We start from the raw sequence: 22,430 nt of genomic DNA, 5'->3' as shown, positions 1-22,430 counted from the left end.
ATCAGGAGTTGGGGTTGGATCTCAAATTAATTATCGGAGTTAGTTTCTAGGTCATAAGCTATTTTTCTAAAAATATTTCTACTCTCTAGCCAAAAATAAAATATATTTTTTTAAAAATGTTTTTCATTCAACAAGCGAACAATAATTTTTTTTCACTCACCAACTTATTTTGTAAATTTTTTTTTCCATGACAACCAAACAAATTTATATACTTCTCCTAGTATTTGATTACAAAAGATGACATTTATAACATTTTGGACCAATAGAGCCATATAAGGGATATATAATCCACACAAAATTTTAATGCACAATCGAAAATCAGAGAAATATGAAGGATATGTATGATAATTCTTAAAAGTCAAAATGAAAAGCACTTTTAAACAGTGTTACATATAGTTTTCATGCAACATGGGAGAAATTACAAATTGTAATTTATTTTCAGAAGTAGAAAAATTTATTTTTCAAGACACAAGTATTTTTCTTATACTTCTTATAAACTATACTTGGTGTTAGAATTTTAAAATCCTCCATTAAAATGGCGTCCTATCTCATTTTTCACTATCATATTTCTCCATCATTTTGGTAATTTTTTATTTCTATACTGTCTCATTAAACTTTTAGAAAAAATAAAATATTATATAAGAATAATATATCTAGTATTATTTTCATAAATAAAGTTTTTTAAAAATAAGATACACATTAATTTTATTCCTATTTTAGATAAAATAAAAATTATTTTCAATAAGATCTCCGCTCGATCAAATCACACTTGAAAAATATTAAAATTGGAAAATTATGTTAGATAAAAATCAAAGAGGGATAAACTATTTGACTATGAAAAGAATTAAAATAACTGGAGTGAAAAAACAATGTCAATTATAAAAAATAGAGGATTAAAATATTACATTAATTTTTGCAGATCTCTTTTTTTTCATAATTTTTAGCTCTTTCAATATTCTTTTGTGGAAATTTCTCCAAACTTTTAATAAATATTAATAAAGATAAAATAAAAAAAATCAAATGATTTGGTCAACACAAATAACTGCAAATTATTCTGAAATCTTTTTCTTTCAAAATACATATTGACAAGAATATTTTTCAAGATAAATTTAATTCAAAATATTCACAAAATAAGCTTACTACATCATTCCATTCACTTCATATTTTCTACCTTTTTAATAATTCTCATATTATTACTTTAGTTTATCATTCATAAAGTATTTTTTACATTAATGTTAATTATTTATATTTATTTCAGATAGAATTAAAATGACATTGAAAAAAATAATCACATACCAAAAGTACTACTATATTTTATGTAAAATGAAAAAGTATATTTTCAATGTATGAGTGGGGCATTTGAATATTATTTATTTAATTTTTTTTCGAGAAAAATATTCAACAAGAAATTACCGTCCTAAGTTTAAAAATCATTATTATACCTAATTAAAAACCTAAAACTCATTTCCTTAGTTGTAATTTCAAAAGTTTCAATATCCTATTTAAACATTTCAAATCTTAAATTAGAAAAAACAAAAAGTTATTTTAAATTGAATTCAAAAAAAGAAAAGTATAGTAATAGTATAATTATAAAAAAAAAACAATTTTTGCTCGCATAAAATACAAATACATAGTTTCGCGGCTATTACCCCCAAAATATTTTCATCTTTTTCTCCCCATTCTCTCTACCGCAAATTTCTGCAATTTCTCACCGGCGCTTCATAATTCACCGAATTCTCCCATTTGTATCGAAGCTCATGGTTCTGAATTTGGATTGAGAAGCTCAAACAGTTTTCGTAGGTAAAAAACTCACCTTTTCTTTTTCAAATTGGTGCAAAAAAGGGGGTTTTAACTGTGATTTTGAAAGTTTCAATCTTTTCTTTCTGGGTCTTTCAAAAAGTTTATCAGATCGCCGTTTTTGTATCTGTTAAATGTTTGTTGTTAATTTCGTTGAGTGCCCAGAGTTAGGAATTGTATTTTTTGAGCACATAGACATAGAATTGATAACCCTTGTGGTAGGAAATTTATTGATCTTATGAATTGGAATTGTTGGTAGGCATGATTCAATATATTTGCTGGATTTACTAGGTAAAAGCAAGTAAGTGTTTTTTTTTTTTTAATTGTGTGTGTGTGGAGAATAAATTTGTGTGGAAGATGCTGTTTTTAACCTATAGAAGAACGGTAAAAGTAGTTAAGGGCAGCTACAATTTAAAGCTGCTAATACAAATTATGCATGCATATCTTTGAAAATCATTTAGAAGGACTATGAGTTTTTAAACTTAAAGAAAAAGTTATTAGTTGTTAATAAGCTAATTGTTTGCTTATATTATATTTACCATTTTTAGTTGTATATTGATCAAAAAACTATGAGTGGACATCATGTACTTTATCCCTTCCTAAACACATGTTGTTATAAGCAGAATCTTACATTGTTCTTACCTGATTCTGCTTTTTTTTTGATATAGGTTTTTCAAGATTTTTGGCATGGCTCCAGCTAAAAAAGTTAGAAGCTTAAGCAAGAGACAATCTCTTACAACTGACATCTCTCCCAGTAAAGATGGCAATGCGGACAATGCAAAGAAGAGCTTGCAACGGGTGAGTTTTAGTACACTTTTGTTTGCTTTTTTAATATTCAACGGCGAGGCATGTAGTGAGTTCTTTAATGTTTTTTTTTTTTTTTTTTGCAATCTAGGATAAAATTAGTGTCTTCTTGGAAATGATAACATGCTTTTTGTTTGTTTGAGAAGTGGTGCCCCCCGACAGCATAGGTGGTGCATGTAACCTTTGCCATAGTAGAAACTTGAAAAGAGATAGATAGTGCAAGGAGAGAGATGAATGATTTCGTCAAGGATGTTAGGAAGTTGCTAGAAATGTGTCAGAGAAGTCAAGACAATTTTCTGCTTGTTTTTCTTTGAATGGAAGATAAATGTTTGGAATGATAAGATGATGTCTGGTTTTAACTTTCAACTTCCGTTAAAAAGATATTGTAATTCTTTCATCACACTGAAGTCCTGCACAGGTTGAGGGAAAGAGTTGTTGTTTCCTTGTATATACTTGGGAAATCCTATCCCCGTGAGCTAGCTTTTGGTGTTGAGGTAGGTCCGAAGTCCATTGGTTGTTGTTGTTGTGTTTCTCAATGTTGGGACCCTGCATTATGTTTATCAACACTCGAATGTCTAGTCATGGGCATGGGGAAAGTGTCAAATCCGACATTGGTTGAGGGAATGGATTGTGGTTTCCTTTTATGGTCTGGGAAGTCCTCTCCTTCCATAATGAGCTTGGTTTTGGAGTTGAGTTAGGCCAAGCCGCAAAGGTTCATTCTTCACACCAAATGGTTTCTTAAAGAAAGTGGTAATAGTTGAGTTGGAAAGGAGAAATATTTCATCTAGTTTCTTAGGTTTGATGTAACATACTCTACGAAAGCTGGGCGAGGGCAAGGAATCCTGTTTGCATTTTGACACGGTTCTTTGTTCAAAATTGCAGAAGAAGAAATTGTCTGACATGCTTGGTCCCCAGTGGAGTGAGGAAGACCTGACACGCTTCTATCAAGCATACCGCAAGTATGGAAAAGATTGGAAAAAGGTTAGTTCAATTTCAAAGTATATCCATTAACTGAAGTTTCTTGAATATACCCTGTAACTTGCATATGTTTTCTGTTGATTGATCTCTGATACCTTGCCTCTAAGATCTGCTTTGGACTTATTGCAGGTTTCATCTGCAGTGAAATTCCGATCTGCAGAAATGGTGGAAGCTCTCTACACGATGAATAGGGTAGGCTCTGAATGCCGACAACAAAGTAACACATGTCTTTATAATTGAATCCTCTTAGCTTATGATATCATCTAGCTACGTATCTTGATTGACAATACCTCTCTTCATCTTCTTTATTCATATTCCTGCTGATGTATACCTGGTCTTAAATGTCATCTCTACTGATAGGATGGCGATAGAGTCCATTTTTGTCGGAACCTTGTTCTGATACTTCACGTTGTTGGCCTGTGAACATTTTATTCAATATAAGTTCTTTGAGGAGCAAAATACTCCAATAAGTCAGATCTTTTTCACAAAGAAATTTGGGTAGGGTTGTCTATTTTTGAGGGGCTATTTTCATGTGTTGTTCAGTTTCTCTAGTACTAATAGGCTATCAATTAACATCGCTTGCGCTCCGCCGCAGATCCTTTGATTCCTTCTTACTCTTTGAAATAATTTAACCTTTCCTCTTACATGGTCATGACTCATGATTGGTGATATGGTGATATGTGCTTCACTATTATATCATTGATACCTCTGGATGTTATTAACATGAGCTGCAATCTCCTATCTCCATGAGTGCTCTGTACATTATCGATAGTCTATTGTGTATGCATGATTGCTGTTTTGTACTCACCAGCTTCATAGAGTTCACTTTTCAGGCGTACAAAGTAGGGTTCCATGAGTACTTTGAGATTGCCTTGTATCAGAGCCTTTCACACACACAAGTTTCTTTTTTGCACCTTGTAAAAATGACATCTCCACTAAAGAATAGAAGGAAAGGAGGAAGATTGTGTTAAAAGGAAACACCATAGTTCCAGTGTTTGCAGTAGGATCTAGGATGCTGTATATCCTTCAGTTGTAATATGAAACATAAAGTTTTTCCTTGTTTCTTTTTATATATTAATATGACATTTCTATTCTGTTGTAATTAGTAATTTAACATATTTAATTGATTGAGTTTCCTTACTGTGACTTATTATCATATCATACTCTTCCCCTCTTTTTCCGTCTGTTTTGAGCAGTTTCCAGATTCCATTGCTCTGCTTTTTTTTTTTTTGTGTGGGGTCTCTGTGTCATCTTAACCAGCTTAGTTCGACTTTTAGTGGTACTTTACTTTCCTTTTCTGGATTCTGATCTGGAACAATGTGATATATGAATAATTGATATTAGTTGAAAATTTGCATCAAAACCGATCCTCACATTTATCTGCATTAGCAATTGGTGATATGATTTGTTCATTTTCTTTTTGGTGCTATTATGTTGCATTAGTACCGTGAAACAGCCCTCCAACTCCTTTGCAATTGTAAAAGAAAACTTTTTCTGGTGAAGCACATTCAGTAAGATAGCCAATCTCTCTTTTTTTTTGGAGAGCACAACAATCATCTTCTTGATCAACATTTGGTGAAATAAAGAGTAATCACTTACTTATGATCATTTTTAGCTTTCAGTTGGCTATATACATAGAGAACATGGAATGCCATGTTAATCATCATAAACCATTGTATTAAATCATCATAAATCACGGTCTTGTGATTTTAGCCTGTAACAGGTCAACTACAATTTGATGATTGTTTCTATGGTGTTATTATTATGAATTTTAAATTTAGAATAAACTCCACTGGGTAATTAATCAGCATTGAATATATTGTACATACAAAATGATGATGCAATTCATTATACTTCATTGTACCGTATTTTCAGGCTTATTTATCTCTTCCAGAGGGGACTGCGTCTGTTGCGGGGCTGATTGCCATGATGACTGATCACTACTGCAACTTGGTAAGACTTAAGACATATGGAGTTTCCCAATCCACCAGAGTTATATATTTCTTACATATTTGTTTCAAGCTTAAGGAGTAGTGTTGCACATGAGATACTTAAAAGCTTCATGGCATCTAATGATGGAATTCCTGAATACTTCAATTGAAAATGTAGCTTGTCTTGAATAGAAAGGTCTTTGCAAGCTGTTAGGGGTTGTTTGGTAACGAGACAAGTTATTCAGGGATTAATAATGCAAAGATTAGTAATGTACAGATTATAATGTAGGAATTGCAAAGCGGGGATTATATCTTAGTAGATGTTTGGTTTATTATATTAAAAATCAGGATATCAATTCATAAAGCAACAAAAATTGTCTTTTCAGGCTGTGGATTATAATTTGAAGGGATAGAGAATAATAATGAGCATTGTTTTCTTTTCGAATATTGTTATTCCACATTGAACTAGATATTAAGTTATCCAAAATTGTTGTACAAGTCAATACATGTATTAACTAATATGAAGTTGAAATAACCTTACCAAACATAAGATAGATTAATACCAAATTCTATACTTGAATTATTTTCTCAGTACCTCATACCAAATGAGCCCCTTGTTAAATAAACAGCAGGAACGCTAATTCTAGGCATTAGGTCGTATCAAAAGCATTTTTCTTACTGTTGGCAAGAAAACCTTTTTGGGAAGAGAACTCTTATATTTGTTCATGTTTCATGTGTTCTACTTTTCAAATATTGTAGCTGAGTCTTAATTTTCGGTATTTGCTGGTGAATTTACTTGACCATTGGATGTCAGGCAGCAAGCGACAGTGAGCAAGAAAGTAATGAGGATGCTGGAACGTCTCGAAAATTTCAGAATCGTGCACGGGTTAAAGTTCTCCCTGATACATCTAAAGCATCTGAGATGACATCCTCAGCATTAGCAGCTAGTCATGGCTGTTTAACCCTGTTGAAAAAGAAGCGTTCGGGAGGTGCGTTGTCCCTTCTACCCCCCCCCCCCCAAAATAAAAAATAAAAATAAAAAATAAAAATAAAAACAAAAAAAACTACAACAACAGAAAATTAAAATCCAGTATCTAGTATTATTCTGACAGAAAAGAATATAATATCTGTAAAAAGTCTTCCAGCTGGGCCTATATTAGAATCTTTCTTGCTTGTTATTCTTGCATAGAGTTTTTTGTCATAAGTGCATTGTACTTTCATGCAGTACTAGCGTTTCCCAGGATGTCATTTTGTTTATCTGCCTTCCACATTACCTATTTACAGAATGAACTGAGGCTTGACCTCTTTGAGAGGCACTTTAACCATTAAAACATGGATGCAAAAAAACTATGTTAACAAACTAAATCTTTCTTTTCATTTATTATCTGTAACTAAAGATAGAAGCCTACTCTTTTTCTTTATCTAAAGATTAAGCACCTGTCATGTGATTATATTAATGAATTTTCTTTGGAGTTGCCTTTCAGGAAGCCGGCCTCGAGCTGTTGGAAAACGAACCCCACGCTTTCCTGTATCTTTTTCTTACGAGAATCCCAAGGGTGAGAAGTATTTTTCTCCAAGTAGGCAAAGTTTGAAACTGCAGGCAGATGATAGTGATGATGATGTGAAGATAGCATTAGTTTTAACAGAAGCTTCACAAAGAGGTGGGTCTCCTCAGGTCTCTAAGACACCAAACCACAGGACGGATGGTGCTATGACCTCACCTATTGGGACTGCTGAAAGAAAGGTATGACTATACTTCCGTTTCACATTGTGACTTATCTGCATAGACTTTATGTTCTCAGCAGATCAACTATTTGATTTTTTCCCCCAACTAGCGTGTTAAAATGGATATGGGCAATGTCAAGCTTCTTAGTAATGAAGTGGATGGAGAAGAGGGAAGCATGGAAGCGGACACTGGTGAGCTGATGCGGTATAAGAATGAGTTGGGGGAAAGTGGAACCGTTGGTCGAACAACACAAAAGCGAAAAAGACCTTATGGTAGAAAGTTGGAAGTCGATGATAGTGGTGACAATCATTTTGATGATATCAGAGAGGCATGTAGTGGTACAGAAGAAGGTCAAAAATTGGGTGCGGCAAGGGGTCAACTTGAAATGGAGGCCACAAATGAAAAGAATTCAAGAAAGAGGAGCAAAAAGGTTCTGTTCGGGAGAGGTATTACAATGTTTTGTAGATTACTGTTCTTTAGAACTTTCCATTTTTATAATTTGACAGCATTTTAAATGTTCCTTTGGTCCTCTTTGATTGTTCTGTCTTATCATTTTGTCACTAGTTAAGAGGGGCAAGGATGATGCATTTTTGGAAACATAGGCAAAGTTGAGTAATAAGATTTGAACATGCATCCAAGTTTGACAATAGTGCTGCGCAGTAAGTATGAGGTGTTACTACTGCACTAACCTAAACTAGGATTAATTCTCTTCGAAGGAGAAAATGACAGTTTTTCTTTCATCACAATGACCATTAATTCTTACAATATCGAAATACATGAGCGTATATAAGACCGTCTCTGCTTTGTTTTAGCAGAAAGCTATGTAAACCTCAAATATTATCTCCTTGACGCTCTTCCCCTTTTCTTTTCCTATCTGGTATAAAGCCCATGTTATATTGTCCATGCTCTAGATGTCAGCCTGGGCCCACATCCTCACATCATGAACTAGCTTATGAGGTTGATTTAGGCTGAGGTCCATTTCTTTTTGCATGACATGCCATAAAATTGAAGGCAAGAAGTCACTTACAGAAGCAGCAAGTCAAGAATTGATCCACAATAGACATACTAAACACTCCTCCGACAATGTTTAACAAGTTCAAAGTGGTCAAGAACTTCAGACTGTGAACAGTATCAGAATAAGAGTCAAAAGTGAAAGCAGGTTTTCACTAATAACCCAATCAAAATAAGAAAACAAAGGAAACATAAATAGGTCTCCCAAGTGCTTAATCATCAAACCAAGTTTCCCAAGTCTACCTTCAGAACTCAAAGTGTTTGTTACTTCTGTGCCATTGTAATGATAGTAAGCTAAATTTTATGATTGCCGTTCTTGGGGATATTTTCCTTTCCTGGATTTACTATGGCAGGCTATAGATGAGAACATTTCCTTCATAACATTAATTTTAGGGAGGTACTTTATTGGTTAAGTCTTAGACAGCCAGGAAAAGCTAGCGAATGGATGGACTCAGAATTACAAGTTTTCAGCAACATAGGGCTTAGGACATGATGGAAGTTCTGTTATATTTTTGAGATACTGTTCCTTTTGTCATTAGCTTGACTTAGTTTTTCAAGTTGTAAAGCAAGAGTTATTTCTGAGTTCTGTTATTAAAATGCAAAGTAGCTTGCTACTCAAGTAATTTGACTTTGAACCTGTTATTATGTGATAGAAACTGTTATATCTTTGGTAGTCCGAGTGAAAGTAGAGGTTATATCTGCTAATTTACTTTTTCCTTCATGTAGATGAAAGCTCCGCTTTTGATGCTCTACAAACTTTGGCTGATTTGTCTCTAATGATGCCAACGGCAGAAAATGAAGATGGTAAGGGTACAGAATTCTGTTTCTAATAGATCTTTGCATGAAAGCTTGCTTGATGGCTATTTGAGATATTCTGGGTGTTGACAGTATCTCTCTACCCATCTTTCGTATTCTCCCTGTCTTAGCCTAATATTTTAGCCACTTTGACCTCTATGCATTCTGGTATTTTCTCTTGTTATTTGAAACTTCTGATCTTTGAATTAACTCTGTACTTAGAGGTCTGATTTTTTCTGTGAATTATTTACTGAAAATAAGTTAGGGAATGTTTGACTAGTTCAAAATAACTTAAAATAAGTTTAAAATGACTTTAGAAAAAGTTAAAACCCCAAATTAGGCCTCTCCTTACTTTTTATTTTTCGACTTAAAAGGTACTTTTTTTAAGTCAATCAAGACGGGCTCTAAATTACTCCAATAGGTCTACGGAAACCAAAACAATGACTTTACTTTTGGTGGAAATTCTAATTCTTTGGGCCAAACACAAGCATACACATGGGTAATTTTTTTTTTTTTTTGATAATTTAAGTATTTTTATTTATATGGCAGCGCCTAGAAAGTGCTTTGGAAAGATTCAAAAGTTACTTAGCATATTTGGGATCTAGTAACACATTATCCTCTGTACTTTTTACTATGTTCAATCTACTCCAAAGTCCAAAATTCGAATTCTGCAGACCTTTAAACTTCACGTTAGCTATATTACTTCTCTGCAGTGTTTTGGGAAGCGAGAAGCGGAAAGCGTGAAGCAAAGCGCACATTTTTTTCAAATAAAGCAGTATTTAGTATAAAAATAAAAAATATTAAATAACTGAATAGAGGTGATATATTCTTAGACTAAAAGGTAAATAGATAGCCAATAATCCTCATAATTCATAACATAGAAAGCAAATACATAACCAAATCACAAAGGATCAAACTTCTATTCATCATTGTGACATTATAACTACAAGAAAAAATAGAAGAGTAACTCAGTAATACAACAACAAAAAAACTAACGAATGAAAATATAGGGACAGAACAGAGCAGCAGCCAGCAAAACAAAAAAGAGCATAGCATTACAAACAGAGCAGCAGTAACTCTGTCACAGAAGAACAAAAAAACAAAGGAAGTAAAATAGAGAGACAGAACATAGCAGCAGCCAGCAAACAAAAAAAAAAAAAGAAAAAAACAAAGCAGCAGTCAACCAAAGAGAAGAAGAGAAAAAAAAACGGAGCAGCAGTCGACCAGTGAGAAGAAGTGAAAAAAACAGAGCAGCAGTTGACCGGAGAGACGAAGAGAAGAGGAGGAGAAGAAGAGAACTAATCTATAGAGTGTAGCAGCAGTCGACCAAGGAGAGAAAATAATTGGAAATATGTTTCCCAAGTATATTTACAGAACTTTTTGTTATAAAAATCTTAACAGAAATTTAAGAAGCTTTTTATTGCCTTTGCTTCTCGCGCGCTTCTCGCTTCGCCTACTGAAGGGCTCACTTTTTCTGCAGCGCCTCGTTTCAGAGCATAAAAGTGCAATGCTTGCGCCTCACACCTCGCTTTGTGCTTTAAGCACACTTTTTGTCGCTTTTCACAACACTGTTTCTCTGTTAAATGATTCCTATCCTGTCAGTGTTGTTATAAGCTATCACTTTTTTGCTTAATGTGATGTGAGGTTTGTCTCTCCATGGGTTTAAGCCATGCACTTTACTGAATTGTGCTCGTCAAATAATGAAGCACAAAGTGACCCCAATGAGAAGCAGTCGGTTCTTTGAAACTCAAGTTTGAGTTGGATTAATATTAATGTTACTGTGTATTTGATATTGAATTAGTTGTTTTAGTTTTGAAAGTCAATTATTACAGTACTAAATTCATATATGTTTGGTATTTTCTGATCTTCTGTAAGTTGTGTACTTCATTTCTCGCTTTTCACTACAAGTCCAGTTGACCTTGTCTCTTTTTTGCGCTTTTCACTTTCAAAAGTGTCTATCCATTTGGCCCATAATATGCTCATAGGAATAGTTCTCTAGGCATCTTAGCATTTTCGTACGTTCTGATCCTTCCAACTAATGATAACTTTGTTCAACCCTCTTGGCATGACTGGCCGAATACCATGTATATTTAAGAACATGCACCAAATATCTCAAATCTGTCTGCAGTTTATGATATATAAGAAGGTAATTAATTTATTCCAAAAGCATCCTGTTTTTTGCGGTTAAATAGATGTTACCTTATTTAGAATAAACCAAAAGCAAGAAATTATTTAGATTGTGATATTCTACCTAATGAGCTCATCATCATTTGGCTGAAAAAAGTGTCGCACATGCTTAGGTACTTCTGATCTTTCTGGAATTTTTATCTTTTCAAAATTTCTGTACAAGTAACTAAATAATAGCGTGCAGAGATGTGGTTTACAATGTCCAGACATCAATTTCTATGCAGACAGTATATTGTTGTATAAGCTTACTTTTTAACATTTATTCACGGGTTACCATGTGCTATCTCCCTTAGGTAGGAGAGAAAATAAATCTAAGGCATGCTTGCGCTAATTCCTTAAATAGCTGGTAATATTGGATGGATCTAGTAGCAATTTTTGCTTTTTCTTGAACTTTCTTTTTTTGCAAGCTTGAGGTTACTGATATAGGATTTTGATGGTAAGTATATCACTAAGTATATGGATTCGGGATGTATTAGCCAGTATAGAAGAACCTGTATATCGTAGACCTAACTGTGGATTCATGGACAATGAAACAAGATTTTTGTTTACTATTCCTTGTCACGATAATCTGCTAGTCTGCTCCTTGGTGTATTTCTTCTGTCTTGTAGAACATGAGTATTTTCCATTTTTCTTTGTTTGTGCTCTCTGTTTTGTCCAAATAGCTAGTGGAGGGCTTACTATCTTACAATTTTTCTTACCTTGAAAGTGTATGACTAGCGTTTAATTCTTTCATCTTGTCAAAGTTGTGACATCGCTATTTCTTCCTGCTCATGATTTCAACTTCCTTTCACTTCTGGTGTTTGAGTTTGTTTTTCTCCTAAACTGTTTCCTTTTGGTTTCAGTTGAAGTGTTGGATATGCTAACTATCCTGTATCTCGATTACACTTCATGTTTTTCAATTTGATTTTTCATTTTGTTATTCTGTCTTGACAGTGAGTATATTAGATTCTCTCTGTGTTTTTTTTCAGAGTCAATGATCCAGGTCAAGGATGAAATTGATGATCATGTCGATGAATCTGGCTCCTTGGAAGCCATTCCAGCACATAGACAAAGAGACAAACGTGGATCGATGGGGGTTAAATCAAGATGGAGTCAACCTTTATCAAAGTTTGAAGTTGCTTCCAGTACGGTATCAAAGCATGGTAGAGTTACACCTACGGATGCTAACACCGGTTCTGAAGCAAAGCAGGCGAGGAAGGCACAGAAAGCAATGTCGTCTAAGGTATTAGAAGACAGCATTGCATACCTGTTCAATATTCTGATGTATAAATGATATGTAACACTTCTGAGGATAATCATGCAGGCTCGAAAAGCTGAAGGTCATGTTAATTATGATGTTACTGAATCTCAGGAAGCTGCGGTGATTTTCTTACTTTTGTACAATTTAAGTGTTTCGAGATTTAGACATGTTTGAACCTCAGTGTTGAGCATTTTGCCATATTGGATACTTTAATCAGCAGCATTGTTTCTAATTTTACTTGGTATTTTTTCTCCTGTAGGCAAAAGAAGCATCAAAGAAGTCAACCAATAAGGGTAAAAGATCCTATCAGGTCTCGCCTAAATTTATCAAAGATCAGGAGCATTCATCATGTGCAGATCCAAGAACAGAACGAAGTGATTCAGCTCAATCAACTGCCCAGATCCCTGTGGAAAACCAGGTGAATTTGCCTACTAAAGTCAGAAGCAGGCGTAAGATGGACCTGAAAAAACCTCAAAGGCAAAAAGATTCGAAGATGTCTGATAAAGGTTTGGATGATACTAGTGCATCCTTCACTGCACTTTGTGACAAAGCATTCAGTCTTAAGGTTAGTTATTCACCTTTGTCCAACTTGCAGTTCATTATCGTGATATGAACACTAGTTAACTTGCATACGTTGCACGCAGAAAAAGATTTCCAGTTGCCTTTCCAACCATCAAGTACGAAGATGGTGTACGTATGAGTGGTTCTACAGTGCAATTGACTACCCTTGGTTTGCCAAAAGGGAATTTGTAGAGTACCTGTATCATGTTGGATTAGGGCATGTTCCAAGGTTAACTCGTGTTGAATGGGGCGTCATAAGAAGGTATACCACTCAACTTTCTTTCAATTTGGAAGTCACTCTATTGAGTCTATTCCCTGGGAAAGTCTTAAACATTTGGGGTTTGTTATTTATATGTTAATGATGGTCCATTTGATCCTTTCCTTGACGTAGTTCTCTTGGAAAACCACGACGATTCTCTGAGCAATTCTTGAATGAAGAAAAGGAGAAACTTAATCAATACCGTGAATCTGTCAGATCACATTATACTGAACTTCGTGAAGGTACCAGGGAAGGGCTACCCACAGATCTTGCAAGGCCTTTGTCGGTAGGGCAACGTGTGATTGCAATCCATCCAAAAACAAGAGAGATACATGATGGAAATGTGCTGACAGTTGATCACTCTAGATGTCGTGTTCAGTTTGACCGACCAGAGCTTGGGGTTGAATTTGTCATGGTAATTCATTATTGCTTAAATGTGCTCATATGATATTCTACTATGTTAGTCTATAGTTCCTCTTAGGTTCACAAAGATTGGACAAGATTAGAGATGATTATGAAGGTGCAAGTAGCACATACGGATATAGTGAGAGAAGGCTGGTTGTATTTGATTGAAGTGTGCTTGAATAGAGAAGACAGATACATAATGTAGTATTTTCTAAGACAAGTAAAGCTAGTTTGGGATTTAGGAGTAGTTTATTAGTTGTTTATGTCCCTTTCCAAGCTATCCCGTAATGTGAAAGAAATAAAATTAGGAATCAGGTTATGTTATAGTACAGCTAGTTTGGGATATAGGAGTAGTTTATTAGTTTTTTATGTCCCTTTCCAAGCTATCCCGTAATGTGAAAGAAATAAAATTAGGAATCAGGTTATGTTATAGTGAGTCCAAATGATTGTACTCACGCTGGGGTGCCATCCTCAAGATGTGGTAAACCTAATCTTTCTTCTGAGGATGCTTCTGACGAAAAGTAAGAGAAAAAGAAAGGCATTACTAAATTAAAAATTGATTACTCAAGTCCCAACCAAACTGAATTATTGAACTCCTGCATGTCGTCTCTTTTATCTGTTGGAAGACAAATATTATCTGTCCTTGTAACTAGCTATTCTACTTGTTCATAACAGTTGCTGTGTGTATGAATCATTATTTCAGTACTGTACTTACTAAAAGAATCGGTATTTCAGTACTTTGTTTTTTGGTTCTCCAGTGGTTGGTTTCTGGACCTGATGACTAATTAGAACATTTAATGCTCTGTCAGGACATTGATTGCATGCCTCTAAATCCATTTGAAAACATGCCCACATTACTTACAAGGCATGCTGATGCTGTTGATAAGTTTTTTGAGAGCTCTAATGAGCTGAAGATAAATGCACGAGCAAATGAGTTTATGCAATTTCCGGCTGGTGACAGCCAAGAGAATGGCGACATTTCCTCTCATTTCTCCCCGCCAAATCATCCCATCAGTAATCTCCTAAAGCAGACAAAGGTCAGTGGTTCTCCTCTACTCTTTTCTTCAATACCTTTTGTACCTCATATATTTCAGATTCAATGATTCTCAAGAACCCATAGAGACTTGTATTGCAACATGTCCCATCCAGTTCCGAATCAAAACAATTAAGACCTCCCTAGGAATTATTCGCCTTTTGTTGTAACTTGGGAAAACATAAGTGAAGAATTTACTTATCAGGAAGAAAAAGCATCAGTGAAGTATCAACTCTTTTCCTCCAAGGTATAACAAATTCTCAACAAAAACTATGAACATAGATTCAGTGGAGCATGGAGTAGTTGTAACTTGTATCTGTGCTAATATCAGAAATATTGATCTTATGGTTCTTCTAGCTTTTGGAGTGTGTGGCAATCTATGTTTAGGAAACAAAAATCGTACAACCTAGTTTCTTTTTAAATACTTTTTTAGATTTTTCCCCATAATTTGTTCATAATCCCAAAACAAATTTTTAAAAAACAACAAATACAAAAAAAGGAAATTGGAATTTTGAAGAGTATATTATTTTGACTTGAATAAATTATGTGGAAAAATTTAGTTGATGTGGAATTTTTATTTCATCTAATAAGAAATACACATAATAAATATTTTATAAAAAAAAAAGAAAAAGAAAAGAAAAGCAAGAGTTGTTAGTTTTAAGGGTATAAGTGAGCCAAAAGATGAATGGAAGAATGTTTTTAGACCAAAAAGATGAGTAGAAGGGTATTTTTAAACCAACAAGTGAATGAAAGGTATTTTTAAACCTTTTCCTATAGTTCAGGGGTATTTTTTACCCTTCTCCGTTTTTTATGTCACATTTTCATAATCAATCAAAGAGTCTACATACACCCATCCAAATAGATGTTTGTAGTGCTTTTGTGGTGAATGAAAAACTCCACAGGATCAACGGTATCATTATACTCCCTCTGTCCACTTTTAATTGTCACTTTTTCCTTTTTTAGGGTCGAACTACAAGAATTTTGACTAACATTTTACGATTTATTTTTTCATCATATTGATATTCAATAAATTGCAATTTATAGTACTTTTTGTATAATTATTGAATATCTAAATTTTTTATTTAAAATATCGAATTAACGTAATCTAATTTAATTTTGAAAATTAGTCAAATTGACTTTAGAAAAGCGCAATATGCAAATAAAAGTGGACAAAGGTATGGTTGTAAGAAGTAGAATGTAAATTGTTGCAAGAATATAGGTGATTGTCATAAAACTTCAAATGTAAATTGTTGCAAGAATACAGGTAATTGTCATATAACTTTTTGTACCACATTAATGTAGTACTTCTGTGCCAAGTTAATTGTTGTAAGTTGACTTTGGGGGGTTTAAAATTATGAGATTTAGCCATCAAATTATCTCCTGATATACTTGGCTTTTTAAACAAAAATATAAATACTTGATAGTATTTCTATTTTAATTCAAAATACCTGCCCTTGTTTTCTAAATTTTGGTAATTGAAGTGAAATACCACACCAAAGTAGACCACACTGTCAAAGTGTTTTCCCGTATCATCTGAAAGCTTAAACTGTCAGAGAAAACATACTTTCAGTTACTTAAATGTATCTTCAACACACAATGTCCCCCTCATGTGCAGGGTTTGATTCTTTTTCATCGACCAAACGTGGAAATTCTTTTTGATAATGGGTGGCGGTGAGACTCAAGCTTAGGACCTCTATGATATAGAGACACACTACTTAATTATATCTTCAGTACACAGAAACAAAAAAGGGTATATTTGTAGATTTTTGATTTAGAAAGCTGAACCTCAAGTTGCTTTACCTCAGCACCAAAAAAACCGACGTTCAACTTGGGGGTTAGTAAATTTCATGATTGCCAATTTTACCCTGGATCTCAAAAGCTCTGTTGTACTATATAGTCTATATTGATATATACCTTGAGAATTCCCTTTAAAATTTTGATCGTAACTCCCTTCTCGTTTTGCAAGTGTCATTTTTTTTTACACATATTTTTGAAAACTAGTAATTTGTGTTCCTCAGCATTAACGGTATGCTGACTACTCCAAAATGTTATCAACGGTAACTGTGGACCCAAAATCTAATTACCGAGATCCTAAAAAGTCTACCATTTGATCTGCATCCTCTACATTTGCTTCTTTACACCAGAGATGAAAATTTGCAATGCATATCCACTTAATTTTCTGCATAGTATTGAATCTATCCTCGAAATACCTTCTATTCCTTTGGGTCCACACTGTCCACCAAATACATGAAGAAATTGCTCTCCACCATCTCTTTTGAGACTTGCTGCTCCCTCTCCTTTAAGGAGAAAAGAGAGTTTTGTAGGCTTATCTATGTGTTCTCCCTTTCACATAATTTATGAGTTACTTGATGGTCAGGTGGTTTCAGCAGAAGCTGATATGCAATCTAAATCTGGAGTCATGGAAACCACCGCATTTCAACAGATCGCATATTCAAAGCCTTCTGCCGTCGCTCTGATTCAAGCAAAGGAAGCTGATGTTCAAGCTCTTGCAGAGTTGACTCGTGCACTAGACAAAAAGGTTACAAAACTTCCTAGTTTTTACTTCATATGATCCATGCATGAAGATTATACAAATGAAAGCTAGCTCTCTCTCTCTCTCGACATATGCTTGTATTATTGTCTGCTTATGCTAGTCGTATAGACCTAAATAACATTTTCGTCCTCTAACTTAAACTTAACGATGAGGTGGTCATTCAATTCAACATGGTGTCATAGCGATACAAATCCTATAGTCAAGTCTTACTTCTCGTGCTTGAATCAAGCAAACGAATTAGGCTTGCATGTGAGGGAGCATGTTGCAGGCCTATACTAAATAATATGTTCCCTTTCTAACATTTTAAAGTTAAAGCTAGTTAGATGAGATTGTCGCGTCATTCAACAATATTTTTTATTCAACCAAATAAAAAAACTTTATGAATAAAACTAGCAGGCATTTATGTCCGAATTACTTATATAAACTAATGAGGGAGTAATATCTTCTTCATTTTCCGTCCCTGAACTTGAAGGGCTTATTTGCATAAAAAGAAGAAGAAATTGTTGAAGGGATAAGCTTTCATGATCTGCCAGGTTAAAGCTCTATTTACTTTTTTAAGAGGCTGAAACAGCTTTATAGAACTTAGTCTTATTATATGCACATCTATAAATTGTTCGAAAAATGTGGAGGCATTCATTGAGCATGTATTTGTTGTTGCAAAAGCTGTGTTTACTGCTCAGTGCTCTGTTTGGAGTGGAGAAATTTAAGGTAAGAGGGAAGCTACTCTGAGCAAATGCTGCTACTACCATTTACCAAAGAGATGACTAGTTTCTTCTATTTTAGAGTTGTACTTCTTGTCTTTCATTTTTAGTTTCGGCTGTCCAATGTATTTCAATGTATGTGTTTCGGGATTTGTGTCAATAGATGTATTTCTTTAGTTGACGTTATATGTACAAAAGGCATGCATATCGTGTGCCAGATGTGCAGTGAGCTCATGTCATTAGGTTGAACGTGTAGGATGCAGTTGTTTCAGAATTAAGGCGCATGAATGATGATGTCTTGGAAAACCAAAAGAGCGGCGACTGTTCTCTCAAGGACTCAGAGCCTTTCAAGAAGCAATATGCTGCCGTGCTAATACAGTTAAATGAAGTCAATGAGCAGGTATGCTTATCCTCAAAAGAGAATTTCAATTTTCTAAGGTTCACAAAGTTTGCTATAGCATTCATTTGCTTTGGCAGGTTTCTTCTGCTCTATTTCGCTTGAGGCAGCGGAATACCTATCACGGAAGCATTCCACTTGCTTGGCCAAGGCCAGTTCCAAATTTTGCTGATCCTAGTATTGCGAGCACTTTTGATCGTTGTACAAATCAACCGCAGGAATCAGGATTCCTTGTCAATGAGATAATAGAAAACTCAAAAATCAAATCCCGGACTATGGTAGATGCAGCCGTGCAGGTAAACATTTAACTGTTATTTCTGTTGGGAGTCTTCTAAAAGCATTTTTGGTGTGACCCGATCCAGTTTTAAGATCATGTTTGAAAAAATTCTAAAGCGGGTTATGATTAAGCATAGCATGTTACTCCCCCATTTTATATGACACACTTTCCCTTTTAGGAAGTCCCAAAAAGAATGACACATATCCTTATTTGGTGAACATTTAATGACACTATTGAGTATCAACATTTTACCCATGTTAGGTCCCACTTATAGTTGGCATAAAGCCAACAAATGTGTGCTCTTCTACTTAAAAGATCATTTATTTTAAGGATAGTTTTGGAAAATTGCAAAGTCTTCCCATATTTCTTAAAACTCCGTACCCAGTCAAACTACATCACATAATTTGGGATGGAGGTAGTACTGTTTATTAGCTTCTTTAGAAATCTCATTTGCGTGGTTGCCAGGTTGATTTATTCCTTAATTTACATCTGCAGACTGGGAATATTGAAATGTATTTCTTGAAAAGATGCAGTAGTAGTATGAGATTTTGCATAATGGTGGTTGGTTACCATTTCATTTTGGTATATATAACCAGATCAAAATATTTTGAGAAAATACATCAGGATCAAAGTTAAGAGGAGAAAAATTGGACCTCCAGTAACTCTTCTGAAAACTTTTGAAATTAGTTCACTTAGATCCTTTTTCGTAACCAGGTTTAATATTATCAGACAATTGGACTTGATATTTTCAATGTAATGCCTCCAGACTTTTGCATCACTAAGTTCATGTTGCATTGTGTCCTAATTTTTATTTATGTTACTCGTATCATGTTTGTGATCTCATCATCGTCCGCATGTTGCTGTAGATTATTTAGTACTGATTCACTTACCTGTGTAGGCAATGCTTTCATTTACCGGTAGAGACAACACCACCGAGAAGATTGAGGAGGCTATTGATTATGTGAATGATCGGATTCTACTAGATGATTCTTGCGTGCCAACTGTAAGATTATTTACCACCTCATGCTTGTGTAGTGGCTATTTTGCTTCTCTATATCAATTGATTTTTAGTGCATTGATCTGTTGCAGCCACCTGATCTTAAGTCAAAGAATATGTCAGATAGAAATGAAGCAGAAATTCCTTCAGAACTTATCACTAAATGTGTTTCTACTTTGCTTATGATTCAGGTAAATATGATTGGTTAGCTCATTTATCTTCCTGTATTCTGTTGGCAAGTTCTTTAGTTCCGTAATTCCAGCTCATTTTTCAAGTTTTTTCTGTTCCCTTGGACTAAGCTTTTGTTATACGATTATTGCTTTCGAACATTTGGCATGGAAATTACCTTTGCTTAGGGAATGTACCATGTCCTTCGTGACATTGGGTTCCATATTGGGTTGCCTCTTTTTTGAATGACATAAAATGTTCCAGAAGATGTTTCTCATCTCAATATCTGGATTTCAGAATTATCTTTATCAAACTAAGACAGCAATGTATTGTGATTTTGGATAACTGATAAATAAAGGGAGAAGAAGAAAACTCAAACAGATCGACTGAATGAGCAATTCCTCTCCCTCACCAAGTTTTATTCCATCAAAGATTGCCAGATAGCCTCAGAGGAGGAGGATATCCTTATTTTATTTTAAAGTAAAAGGGAGAAAAAAATATGATCACTAGTCTCTGTCTGTGTTACATTATCATGATCTCCTGTATAGAATACATTTGTTGTGACCTCCATCTTTGTAAGTCCACACACGGATACCTTGGGGATGAGTTTACGCTATATATGTCTTGCTACTCAACTGCAAAAGGAAAACCTAACCAAGTGTGTTATATGGCAGCACATGATATCTCCAAAAGCACCTTTGATTTTTTCAGTTAACATCTCTGTTCACCCATACAATTGTCATTATTTTACATCTTTATGCTTGACACAATATGATTGATTATCTATTGTACATCATTGCAGAAGTGCACGGAACGACAGTTTCCACCCGCTGATGTGGCAAAAGTACTGGATTCTGCTGTAGCAAGCTTACAGCCTTGTTGTTCACAGAACTTCCCATTGTATGCTGAAATACAGAAGTGCATGAGAATCATCAAGAACCAAATTCTGGCATTAGTACCAACGTAAGCCCTGTATTATCGACACTTAGTTTGCTCTTGTAAATTCACTCTGTAGATAACTAACTAACCTTATTCATGGTTAAGTTCTCAGATTAATGCAATCTCAATATTACTGTCTCTCTTCCCATTGTCCTTCAATGGTGATTACTGTACCATCACCCCCCACCCACCCCCCGGCCCAATAATGGAGGGCTTAGTCTTAACATGATCTGGTCCCATAGTAATCTGGCTGAACCAGTAGCTACAACTACTAATTGGGTTGGATGTAGAAATAGCCATGGAAATGATGATCTTAATTTTAGCTTATTTTGTTTAGATTATCCTTCCATTTCAAGCAGGTTTGTTTTGCCAAAGAAAATCCCAACCACATTCTCTCACAGTCCAGCTAAGCTTCAATGAAAATACTAGAGTTTCCATCAAACCCATCATTGTTATTGGATTCTTCTCATAAGCTATATAAATATCTCACCCAAGTTTTAAAACCAAATATTACTCCCTTTGTTTTTACTTGTTCCAAGTTTAACGTGACACATCTTTTTAAGAAGTAATCACTAGAATGATATCACAATATTACTCTTTTTGTATAGTAAGTTCAACATTTTGGAAGTTGCAATGAAAAAAATTATAATTAATAAGGGCAAATGAGAAATTAAGTGATAAATTATCTCATGATTTTTTAAAGTAGAAAAGTAAAAAATGAATAACTATTTTTAATAAAATGGGCAAGTAAAAATGAACGAGAGATCAAAATGTCATATATAGTACTATTTGATTGGGTGTATTAGAAATTAAAAAAAAAAAAGGATTAAAATGTCATTAAATTATGTGAAATCGATAGATATGCTCAAACTATGTGAAATTGAACAACAATGCCTTCAGACTTAAATAATTTGGTTCAAAAATACCTTTTTATTACTTAATGGGTTTAATATCATTTTCCTGGTAAAAATATTAGTATTTTTTCCCTTTTAAAACGATTTCTAATCAATTAGTATTTTTTGTTTAATGAAATGGCCTTATGACCTACTTGATTTAATAAATAAATAAGTTAATCAAATAAAAGATATTTATATTCTTAATCTTTTTCGAATTGAAGTAGGATAATCATTTTCTAATTAAAGAAAATCATCATTAGGAAAAGAATTTGTTTAAAAAGAAAAGAAATAACTGAGGGTATTTGGAAAAGGGCATTTTGACTCGTTAATTAACAAAAGCGGTTTTTTGGACCAAGCTATTGAAGACAAGACTCTTTTTAGACCAAACTATTAATCGAAAATATTTTTGTTCAATTTCACATAGTTTAAGGACATTTTGACCCTTTTACGTATTAAAATAAACGCATTGCATAACTTCTATTAGAAAATATTTGTTTACAACAATACCAAAATATAAAATGTTCAGCGAGGACTATGAGGGTAATTTAGTCGGTCTAATACATGTGTTGAAATTCTTTCCATTACTAATACATGAAAAATCATGATATTAGCAATACACAATAGAGTATGTAAGTTTAACAGAGTAAACAAAAAAAGATAAATGCATACAAAGTTTACTAAAAAAATAATGCAAACATATCATTATTTTTATACACTATGTCGAAACGATCCCTTAGTTTGTAACATCAACCCACCACTAAGTAGGCGTTTGGT

At 34.1% G+C, this 22,430-nt stretch overlaps 1 protein-coding gene across 1 annotated transcript; it reads left to right on the top strand.

Moving 5' to 3' along the window:
• Positions 1-1,635: 1,635 nt before the first annotated feature.
• Positions 1,636-20,901, top strand: LOC107008585 (protein ALWAYS EARLY 3). Its single transcript, XM_015207688.2, has 21 exons — positions 1,636-1,800; positions 2,466-2,595; positions 3,484-3,582; positions 3,709-3,771; positions 5,455-5,532; positions 6,325-6,499; positions 6,995-7,254; positions 7,346-7,682; positions 8,974-9,051; positions 12,198-12,451; positions 12,533-12,589; positions 12,729-13,034; positions 13,114-13,292; positions 13,422-13,704; positions 14,504-14,731; positions 17,105-17,266; positions 18,239-18,382; positions 18,460-18,675; positions 19,555-19,659; positions 19,746-19,844; positions 20,624-20,901. Exons 2-21 carry the CDS (start codon positions 2,485-2,487, stop codon positions 20,786-20,788), a joined length of 3,399 nt encoding a protein of 1,132 aa, XP_015063174.1. The 5' UTR covers positions 1,636-1,800; positions 2,466-2,484; the 3' UTR covers positions 20,789-20,901.
• Positions 20,902-22,430: the final 1,529 nt, after the last annotated feature.

Source organism: Solanum pennellii, chromosome 1 (assembly GCF_001406875.1).
Source record: "Solanum pennellii chromosome 1, SPENNV200".
Lineage (NCBI taxonomy): Eukaryota > Viridiplantae > Streptophyta > Magnoliopsida > Solanales > Solanaceae > Solanum > Solanum pennellii.
This window is presented reverse-complemented; position numbering and strand designations above follow the sequence as displayed.

Coding starts and splice junctions, on each gene's coding strand:
- LOC107008585 (XM_015207688.2), top strand. CDS start 2,485: ATGGCTCCAGCTAAAAAAGTTAGAAGCTTAAGCAAGAGACAATCTCTT. Junction 13,035..13,113: donor ACAAAGCATTCAGTCTTAAG/GTTAGTTATTCA, acceptor CGTTGCACGCAG/AAAAAGATTTCCAGTTGCCT. Junction 18,676..19,554: donor TGGTAGATGCAGCCGTGCAG/GTAAACATTTAA, acceptor TTACCTGTGTAG/GCAATGCTTTCATTTACCGG.